Here is an 11,560-nt window from a genome sequence, read left to right as displayed (position 1 = left end):
TTGATCAAATTTTTATCTTAAACTATTCCTACATAACATTGATTCATATGTAATCTCCTTAGGCAGACACCCCTTCAAAAAAGGGTCTTAAATGCATATGAAAAGTAGTTGATTCACCAGCACATTTGCCGAAAAATCAGTTCCAAGTTCTGTTAAACTTTTCTGAAGGAGAAAAATACATACCAAAATGTTATTTGTCATTTGTAATCTTTCAACCCAATTGTTAGTCTGAACATTGTCCACATATAAACCACACAGGTAAAGCTAGAGACATTTTGCTGTATGTTACAATAATGGCATCATTCACATGGCTAATCTCATTGACTAAGCTAAAAGAGTGGTAGATCCATAGCATGCAAGACTGCCATTATGATGTCTACTCTAGACTTCACACACACGGGATATATAAGTCATAATATATGGAGTAACTGAGACAACTATTTCTGTTTACAAACAATGGTCTGCAGAACAGTGCTGAAGATTAAAAACCTCGTAGGCCATGCTGGAGACATTTTGCTCCACTGTAAGATATGCCATACACATGCCTCACCTCATTTTTTTGATAAAGAGAAAGGGGGTACATTGTACAAGGACATTGCAAGAACATCATTTGATGTCTACCTAGACTTCTCCAGTGTGGAGACACAAGGTATTGTAAGTAAAATCCATAGACTAATATGCTTTCTGCGCTCGCTAACCATTGACATTCTAACTTTATATAACAAAGTGATCCATAAACAATATATGCTCCCCAAGCCTAGTAACCATTAACATTCTAACTTAACCTGACGAGGAATAGTGCCAGCTTAAGATCTTCAGTGATACAGGGAGGCTAAAATCAATTAGCTATTAAAATTGCATCTTGTAAAGATAATCATCAGTCATCTTTATCAAGCAGAAGACCTTCCTTACATCAAGAGAATGCATCCATGATATTTCTTGTGAGGGACATGTATTCCCTCCCCTAAACAAGCTACTGTCTACCATTTTGGTGACCTGCCAGAGCTCTACCAGAAGGTTATCCTACTTTGACTTTTGCATTGTTCAATGTTTTTCGCTTTTTCTTGAACCAAGGAAATAACACAGATGTCCTCTCTTGATACTTACGGTATGCCTCTGCTCTCGACTCATCTGATACCATCTTCTGTTCAACAAATATTGTCACTTGAGCTAGCACAGCAGAGTTTATAACAGTTCCTATGGTGACCCAACCTTGACCTACAACCCATGAATAACCTGCGAGGGCCCACCACCACAGCTGCTCACCGAAGTAGTTGGGATGTCTGGAGTAGAACCACAGACCTTCATCAAGTACTGGCACTGAAGGGGCTCCAAGCTCTTTCAAGAGAGTCCTTTTCCGTACAAAGTGAAACAATTGTGTGTCAGCAATGTAGCCTATAACAATTCCTGATAAACATAGAATGGATATGATCATGTCGTAGGTTCCCCATGGAACACTACTATTGTACACTGTAAAAATAGGCAGGCAGATGCCTATTAAAAAGCACTGTTAAACAGGCAGCAGGTTAGCTGAGCTCTCTCGCTCTCTCTCTCTCTCTCTCTCTCTCTCTCTCAAACATAAATGCCAAACTGAACACAAGCAGTGCCGACCTTGGCTGTCAGGCAGCCATCTTTCTCAGTCAACATTCAAGTCAGGAGAGCTGTTACTTGTTGACGACCAGAAGCACACTCTTCTTTGCATTTGAGAACAAAAGTTGCTGACAAAGACTGGATTATGCCATTAATATGTGTATGCAGAAACTTATAAGCCCCAGTATCCCTCACAGTCCTAGCATTCTGATTGACAGACAGCACTGCATGATCCCTAGTCATAGACACTGATTGTCAAGCAACCAAGGTCTGAAACTTGAAAGGTGCCAAGTGCATTAGCCCTTCACCACCCTATACTCTCCTTTAATCTCCAGTATACCCTCATAAAGTTCTGATTTCCTGCTATAAGGTGATTCACACATGGACCCTCAATAATCATCTCCTTTTAGGAAGGTCATGCCCCTACACAATATCTTAGGCGATGATCTCGCATTCAGACCCCAAGACATAGAGGAAATTCTGATTATGTGTAAAAGCATGTGTTTAGGGGTGAACATCTTTTACACCACTTAGCATTAAATATGGGTCAAAGGGTAGGTACAAACCTTAGCCTATATATTCAGGTCCTATAAGTTGTACTTTCATCTCATTATTATCAATCTCTCTTTCTGTTTTTGTACATGTACATGCAAGACTCTCTCTCTCTAGAGCTCCAAAGATGCCTATGTCTTTTCCTCTTGGAGCTCCAAAGGCGCCACACAACACTAGTACCAGACAAGAGGCTGTGAAGAAATGCTCTAAACGCAGGAAACACAAAGCCAATCATACCACAAAGCACAAACTGATAACATAGAACACAGTCAAGGCAGCAGCCACAGACAACAAACACAGCCTAGGGAGGAGAAAGAATATCAGGGCAACAGCTCTAGACTATAAACACAGCCTCCAAAAGGGTATGTGCAGCTGGCCGACGAGATGGATCAGCAAAACGCCAATGTAGAGCATTCGCCAGCAATGGAAGAGCCTCCGGATGCAGGCACCAACAAGGATGAAGGAGATGGAGGCTAGAATCAGACACCAGACGGTAACATACATGGGGAAGATCTCACCGCGATGTCCTCCATGAACGGGGTGTGGGCAGCGAAGATATGGCTCCCAAATCCTACAAAAAGGAGATTATGGGGGGAGAGTGGTGGGTTGTATGCCTATTTATAGAAAGTTAGGGCACAGAAACATGAAACGGCCGGAACAGCCCCCTGGCACGCAATATCACTGTCCCCGGCACAAAGCCATCATGGGACGCGTTGCAAGTCAATGGAACATTCCTTGTCCCGTTTCAGACAGGGAACGCCCTGTCTAAAACGGGACAAGAAACGCCACATGGCACCCACTTACCTTCGGTCGGCCACTACTCCCCACCCGCGTTTCCTGCCTGCTACTCCCACGCCGCTTTCCGTCCCCCCATGACCCGTCCGCACAGCTCATGTCCCTGTTCTCCCGTCAGTGGCCAGTCGCCAATCCCCCCGCCCCCGTCTGCTCTTGCCTCGCCTCCAACCTCTCTTCTTTCTTCTTCCTTCTCTTCATTCTCTTCTTCCTTCTTCCTTATCTTCACTTCTCCCTTCTCTTCCTTCTTCTCCTCTTCTCTTGAGTCTTCCTTCTTCTTCAAGTTCCAAGTTCTCCATTCTTCTCCTCTAGGCTCTCCTCTTCTTCCTTCTCCCTTCTCTCCTTTTCCCTTCTCCCTTGACTCTTGAGTCTTGAGTCTTGACTCTTAACCCTTCTCTCTTCTCTCGAGACTCGAGTTCTCACTTCTCTTGAGCCATTTTTGTTTCAATTTTCACCTTGAAATGGCTTCATCTTCCAGCCCCTCTCGTCGGGCTGGTGGTCGAGGAAGAAGGTTCGATAATTGGTCATGGTGGGAAGAAGTAAATGTTGACCGCCCATTGAGTGGTGCAAGATGGACTTGCAAGCTTTGCCCATACAAGCGAACTAGTGGAGCAAACAAGGTAATCCATTGAGCCGAGCATTTGTATTTCGAATTTTTATTGATTTTAATTTTTCAAAGTTACTTAAATATTAGAATATGAAATACCAATTGCCACTTGTTCTGTTTTATGCATAATCAAGTCCGAGCTCGTCTTCTACATGAGACAAATTCACAGGTACAGTTTTGTCCAAATGTGACCTTGGAGAAGCAAAGGAAGCTTCATGACCATGTAGCAGATCAACAAGCTTATCTTGCATCTAGACCACGACATGTTGTAATTAACCATGCAACTTTTGTGACACCATCCCCATTAGATGTGTCTAGAGTAGGGTCAGTATCAGGAAGTGCTACCTCCACACCTACTGCAGGCATTGCATCGGCCATGGCATCAACAGCGCCACATGTTGCGCGTAGATAGAGCACACTTGATGCTAGTTGGGATCCCAAGAATAAGAAAGAGGTGGATACATCAGTGGCACGTTTTTTTTATCATGACCACATTCAATTTTGTGCAACCAGGTCAAAGTATTTTAAATTGATGTGCAAGAAGATTGGTGAGTATGGCCATTCGTATGTACCTCCATCATTAGAGACCTTACACACCACTTTGCTCGACAAGGAAAAGCGCCTTATTGAGCAAGCAATAGTGACTAGAAAGAGCCTATGGGCTAAAAATGGAGTTTCCTTGATTGCTGATGGTTGGAGTGATACACGCAAGCGATCCATTCGTGGTATGGTTGCTTATTCTTGTGGGGAAATGTATTTCATATCTTCACATGATGCATCAGGGACAAGAAAGTCAGCAGATGTACTTGCAACAGAGTGGATTACAAGTATTGAGCTTATTGGCCCAGAGCATGTTGTGGGATTTGTTGCAAATGGAGAACCCGCAAATAGGGCAGCAGGTGCTGTTATCCAGGGATATTATCCGCATATCACAGTTTCATATTGTATGGCTCATTGCTTGAACAACCTACTAAAGGATATTGGTAACCTATCATGGATTGCACATGTCATAGAGCAAGGAGCTCAAATGGTTAGCTTTGTTTTGAATCACTAGTTTCTTTGCCATCACTTCTCTTTGCGATCGAAGAGGACACTTTAAAATACTTTATTACCAGATTTTCCTTTTTTTAACTTCTTAATGCTAGGCAGATTAAGAGAATGCAGTGGTGCCTTGAGGCAGTTATTTCTTAGTGATGAGTTCACCTCATCAACATTGGCAGATACTCCTACAGGTATCTTATGCTTGGAGAAAGCAAATAACTCCACTTTTTGGGATGATGTAAAGCGGATAGATACTATGGTATCATTTATTGTGCATTTATTGAGGGTTATGAATGCTATGCAACCTTGCATTGGCAAGGTATATGAGACTATGGATAGGCTAAATGAAAGTTATAGGAGTTGGCACCAAATGATGAGGTGTATGAGGAGATACGCCATTTAGTTGTGACGAGGTAGCCCATCCATGCATGCAGCTGCAATCGGATTACGATGAGAGTTGCTAGCAATAACTAGGCAAGGCTGGGAGGAAAAAAGATCTGGTGCCCTTTGAATGTCGGACTGAATTCTCTCCCGGTCTCTTCATCTTTTCAGTCATATATAACATTGGAATCAGAGCCGCCATCGCATCCTGCTGGAGCCGTCGGATCCTGATCTTGTTAGCTATTCAAAAAGTCTTTTCCATGCGATTCCGAGGGTCAGGTGATTAAGACGAGGGCCAGGCAATTTGACGGACACGTCATCCGTCACTTGTTTAAAGACGCCGCAGGGAGACGTAGGTCGTGTGACGTCACGAAAAGTGTGACACGCTGCAGGGAGACGAAAAGCGTGAGACGACTGCAGGAAGACGTAACGTAAAGCGTGAGATGGTACTTCACGTGCCACACGTCACATGGTTGTCTTCGGAGAGCAGTTATATAGCAAATTCGTCACCAGTCGACTGAAGCCAGGAGTCAAATCCATTACAAGCTGACTGAAGTCAGTCAAACCCGTCCTATACATAGAAGACATACTGGTGGTTCACGTGATAGTCCCGTTTTCTGCCAAAGAACTTTCATTTTGGTATGTTCCCCAATTAAAGCTCTTTCCTTTCCCTATAAGTTGGTCTATCATTGGAACAGCTATTTTGGCATAATCTCGAATGAATCTACGATAAAATCCAGATAAACCTAGGAAGATCTGCAGCTCTTCCAGGTTCCTTGGAGATGGCCATTCAATAATTGCCCTTACTTTTTCTGGATCCATCTTGATTCTCTCTTTCCATGTAGTGCAGACCTTAGAATTAAAGGGGCATGAAAGGTATAAATCTTTAGAGGTCTTGCACATGGATGTACAACACAAGTGTTGTATGTCAACTTCTATGTGGCAGCCTACCTTGGGCCACATGATTTAGTTAGAGTGCATGGATTGATAGCTGGAAAGAGGGTTAGAGTCATGATTGATGACTCTGCTACCCACAATTTCATAAATTATGCACTTGTCGAAAAATTGAAACTTCCCCAACAAAAGAGTGGGCATCAATATGTTGTTCATATGATGCAAGGTCAAGATAATCAAATATGGGATACAATGGTATCCAATTTGGAAATTGAGATCCAAGGATATAAAGATAAACTTGATTTCCAAATTATGAATATGGAAAGAGCCGATATTGCTTTAGGGAGGGAGTGGCTATGGGGATTGGAACCATCCTTAAAACGTAGTTATCATCATAATACACTGGAATTTGAAAGGGATGGTAAGACTTTTGTAATTCAAGGTGAACATAAAGTATCTGATAATCCTTTGTTGTGTTCCACTGAGGTTCAGAAGCTGATAAAGAAGGAAGCTTGTGAGGTATATATGTTATGGTCTCTTCCTGTACAAAACACTTTTACTTTCTGTAAATATAAGCAACAATTTTCTTATGTTTGTGAGTTGAATGTAAATAAAGAATTAAGTAGTTTGTTAGATGAATTTAAAGATGTGTTTCCTTCTGATTTACCAAGTGGCCTTCCACCAGATAGGGGTGATATAAATCACCCAATTGACACAAATAAGGATACACACCCTATTTCTAAACCACCTTATAAGTTAAGTGAAACACAGCACCAAGAAGTTGAAAGACAAATTAAGGATTACCTTGATAAAGGGTTTATACAACCCAGTAATTCACCTTGGGCTTAGCCAATTTTATTAGTAAAGAAAAAAGATGGTTCTATGTAACTTTGTGTTGATTATAGAGCACTTAATAAAATAACGGTGAAGAATAAATTTCCTATGCCCAGAATGAAAGATCTTTTTGATCAATTACAAGGGGCAAAATTCTTCACAAAGATAGATTTAAGATCAGGCTATCACCAAGTAAGAATTAAGGCACAAGATGTTCCTAAGACAGCATTTCGTACTAGATACGGGCATTATGATTTTTTGGTGATGCCTTTTGGTCTCACTAATGCACCAGCTACCTTTATGAAGCTGATGAATAGTGTCTTACGGCCCTATCTAGGACATTTTGTAGTAGTCTTCTTGGATGATATCTTAATCTTTAGTAAATCAAGAGAAGAACATTTGGAACACTTACAATTGGTATTCCAACTGTTAAGAACACATTCCCTTTATGCGAAGAAAACTAAATGTGAATTCTTCGCACAAGAGGTCAAATATTTGGGGCATATTATCTCAAAAGAGGGAATCAAGATGGATCCAGAAAAAGTAAGGGCAATTATTGAATGGCCATCTTCAAGGAACCTAGAAGAGCTGCAGATCTTCCTAGGTTTATCTGGATTTTATCGTAGATTCATTCGAGATTATGCCAAAATAGCTGTTCCAATGACAGACCAACTTAAAGGGAAAGGAAAGAGCTTTAATTAGGAAACAGACCAAAATGAAAGTTTTCAAAAACTTAAGGTAGCTATTGCTACAGCTCTAGTACTATTAATTGTGGATCCCAATAAACCATTTATGGTTGAAGCTGATACCAGTGATAAGGCGATAGGCGCGGTCTTATTACAAGAAGGTCGACCAGTTGCTTTTGAAAGCAAGAAATTGGACCGTGCAAAACAGAATTATTCTGTTTATGAGAGGGAGCTGTATGCAATAGTACATGCAATGAAGAAATGGAGGCACTATCTGTACGGTGCCAAACTTTTGATCTTGTCGGATCATGAAAGCATTAAGTGGCTTAATGATCAACCGGATCTACAAGGGAGTAAAGCCAGATGGGCCAAACTTCTCCAAGAGTTCGACTATGAAATAAGATATAGAAAAGGAAAGTATAATATAGTAGCTGATGCACTCAGCAGAATGCCCATCATAAATGAATTGAGTTTTACTCAATTCACTTCCGACTTGCTTGAATCTTTAAAAGGGAAATGCCAGGTTGATCTGGCATATTCCAACATATGGGAAGCAAATAAAAATGGGGATCCAAATGAAAGTGCTTCTACTGAGGAAGGAATATCTGAGGATGTTCAACAAGGAAATGGAGCATCAAGGGTTGCTCAAATCAGATTCAAGTGGAAGAATTTTACCATTGATAATGGTTATTTACTCTACAAGGGTAGGATATGTGTCCCGAAAGATAAAGAAATAAGGCGCTAGATACTCTTTGAGTGTCATGATGCTCCTAGCGCGGGACATCCAAGAGTTAATAAGACTTATAGTCTTATTAAAAGGCAGTTCTATTGGCCTGAAATGAATAAGGACGTCCTTGACTATGTGGTCAAATGTAATAAATGCCAGGCTAATAAAGCTGAAAGATTGAAAATGGGAGGACTTCTCCATCCACTAGAGATTCCTTCAGGAAAATGGGAGAGTATCTCCATGGATTTTATTGTTGCATTACCCAGAACACAGAGAGGGCACGACTCTATGTGGGTGATTGTGGATAGGTTAACCAAAATGGCTAGGTTCATTCCAACTTCAACTGATGTTAAAACACCAGAATTGGCTAGATTGTTCGTAGAGAACATATACCGATTGTATAGCCTTCCAGCAAATATAGTTTCTGATCGGGATAGAAAATTTGATAGTCAATTTTGGCGTGCAGTATTTAGGAAGTTGGATACTAAACTTAGCATGAGTACGGCGGATCACCCACAAACTGATGGGCAAACTGAAAGGGTTAACCAAATCCTTGAAGATATGCTTAGGGCATATGTAAGTAAAAGGCAAACTAATTGGGAAGAGTATCTACCGATAGCAGAGTTTGCATATAATAGTGCCCAGCACTCTTCCACTGGATATAGTCCATTTATGTTAATGTATGGGTTTCAGCCCAGAGCTCCTCATGCAGTAGGACTGTATAAGGAAAAGGTTCAGGCAACCAAGGACTTTTTGGAGGATATGAATAGTATGTTAAAATTTGCTCAAGAAAATATTAAGAAAGCTCAAAATCGAGCTAGAGCTTATGCAGATCCTCACCGAAGAGATGTCTCCTTTGAAGAAGGAGAATTGGTTTATCTTAAAGTGCCTGAACAAACTAAAACCATGAAAACGAGACAATGTCCAAAGCTTTCACCCAGGTATTGTGGTCCTTTCACAATACTTAAAAAGGTGGGAGAAAAGGCTTACAAGCTCCAACTACCTACTAGTAGTAAAATACATCCAGTTTTTCATGTGAGTAAGTTAAGGAAAAAGCTGGGTGATTTGGATAATTTAATCTTAAATGATAACATTAAGGAGCTATTAGATGACCAATCTATCCCACATGAACCAGAAAGAATATTAAATGTTTGTAACAGACGAACAAGGAATACAATTTATCAAGAATGCTTGGTCAAGTGGAAAGATTGTACAGAAGAAAGCTCAACATGGGAGCGAGTAAGTACCCTGAGGAAAAGGTTTTCCAATTTACAGTTAGACCTTTCAAGTATTGTTTTCGAGGACGAAACCGATTTTTAAGGGGAAGGAAATGTTATATTAATAAGGTAAATTACCGGAAACAGGCACGAGGGATGACCGTCCGGGGGCCTTGGGCGCCCGAACAGGGTTTAGGGGAGCCTAGAATTAAAGAGAGTCCAAGAATAGTAGGACTCACCAACAAGTGACGGCTGGCAATCGGATTACGATGAGAGTTGCTAGCAATAACTAGGCAAGGCTAGGAGGAAAAAAGATCTGGTGCCCTTTGAATGTCGGACTGAATTCTCTCCCGTTCTCTTCATCTTTTCAATCGTATATAACATTTTGGTTGTGGAGATGCACAGGAGGATCGCTGTAAGATTGGAGCAGCTTTGGGGTGTGAGGACTATGGTTCGGATGGTCCTGAGTTGCAGCAACTAGCCATCCGTATTTTGAGTCAATCAGTTACCTCCTCTTGTTTGGAGCAATTGTGGAGTACATACGCTCACATTACTTCAAAGAAGAGGAACCATCTTGGTGTGGAGAGGACAAACGATCTAGTATTTGTTAGTGCTAATTTGAGGATGTTATGTAGCAGTATGACAACAAAGTCCGATTCATTCACAGAGTTGGAGATGCAGCAAGAAGAGGAGACACATGCTGATGTTGAGGGAGATGCAGCAATTCATGGTACACATGATGATGAGGCTGGCACTTCAAGAGTAGCTAGAGCAACCTCAGATCATGATCATGATCTTTGATTTAGTTTACTTATCATGAGTCTCATGATACATGCACATGTACATTGTATATAATATTCTCAAGAGATTCCATTTCTGACAACATGGCTTTATACCATTTCTTGTTGTCCTGTCTGTCCATTGCTTCCTTGAAGCAAGACGGTTCACCACAGTCTGTCAACATGATATTATCAGCCACATTGTTTGCACAAGGAACAAATCTGTCACGTTGTCTAGTAGCCCTAGACGATCTCCTAACCCAATGATCATTGTTTACTCGTTGTTAAGTATTTTCAGCTTGCTATCCTGGCATTTCAGCCTACAAATCAACATTAATAGCTTGTTGTCCTGACTGTTCCTGCACATATAGTGGCTCATTATCATGGGCAATAGCTAGCTGATTATTTCCAGCATTATTTTCTGCATTTACAAGTTCATTTACAGCAGGTATTTGTTATTGTACAGCAGGCACATTTTGCTGTCCAAAAGGTATTTCTTCCCGGAATACAACCCTACAGACCTCCTCAGTCTTTTCAGGCTGTTTATGCATGCGATCTTCCCGGAAGATAACATCATTGCTGCGTACTACTTTCCTTTTCTCAGGATCCCACAATCTATAACCCATTTCACCCTCGTCACCATATCCTAGGAAAATACATTTACAAGACTTTGGCTCAAGTTTGCTGTGTTTTTTTTTACGAATGTGCACAAAAGCCTCACAACCAAACACTTCCAGGTGAGCATATGATGGTGGCTTGCCCGACCACGCTTCTTGGGAAACTCTCCCCCCCAAAGACCTGTTTGGTGACCGATTAATTAAGTGAACGGCTGTCATAACAACCTCTGCCCAAAAACCATGGGGTAATGCAGCATGAGACAGCATCGTACGGACCTTATCCTGTATAGTCCGAATCATACACTCTGCAACTCCATTTTGGGGTGGATTATGAGGGTAAATGGGCTCTCTCTTTATCCCTTTGCTGTCACAAAATGCATGAAAGGCCTTGGACACATATTCCCCACCATTGTCAGAGCGAAGACACTTAAGTGTCTTATTAGTCTGATTTTCAGCCAATGCCAAGAATTTTTTAAATATGTCTAGCACTTCATCCTTGCTACGAATAGGGTAAACCCATACCTTCCGTGTGGCATCATCGACAAAGGTGACAAAATATTTATTTCCCCCTAAAGATAATCTTGGCAATCTAGCATACATCTGAATGTACTAACTCTAGAGGAGAAGATTTTAGCGAAAGAGACTTTTTATGAGACGTCTCTGCATGTTTGCCATAAATACAATGATCACAGTGCTCAAAATCAGCATAACGAAGACAAGGCAAGTAACCCAAACGTGAAAGTACTTTCATTCCAATTTGACTTATGTGTCCCAACCGGCCATGCCACAAAGAAACACTTGGCTGCTCGGTCACGGCAACAACATGGTCACACACACTAGATA

The 11,560-nt window shown here is 41.3% G+C and overlaps 1 protein-coding gene across 1 annotated transcript in view; it reads right to left on the bottom strand.

Moving 5' to 3' along the window:
* Positions 1–531: 531 nt before the first annotated feature.
* LOC148027415 (3-oxo-5-alpha-steroid 4-dehydrogenase (DUF1295)) overlaps positions 532–11,560 on the bottom strand; it is a 36,930-nt gene continuing 25,901 nt past the window's right edge. The window contains exon 3 of the mRNA XM_087689103.1: positions 532–1,507. Within this exon, the coding sequence (XP_087545229.1) occupies positions 1,019–1,507 (489 nt within the window). The 3' untranslated portion in view covers positions 532–1,018. The remainder of the gene's footprint in view (positions 1,508–11,560) is intronic.

This window comes from Lygodium microphyllum, chromosome 12 (genome assembly GCF_053477565.2).
Source record: "Lygodium microphyllum isolate KBCC chromosome 12, Lygodium_microphyllum_v1.1.10, whole genome shotgun sequence".
Taxonomy (NCBI): domain Eukaryota; kingdom Viridiplantae; phylum Streptophyta; class Polypodiopsida; order Schizaeales; family Lygodiaceae; genus Lygodium; species Lygodium microphyllum.
This window is presented reverse-complemented; position numbering and strand designations above follow the sequence as displayed.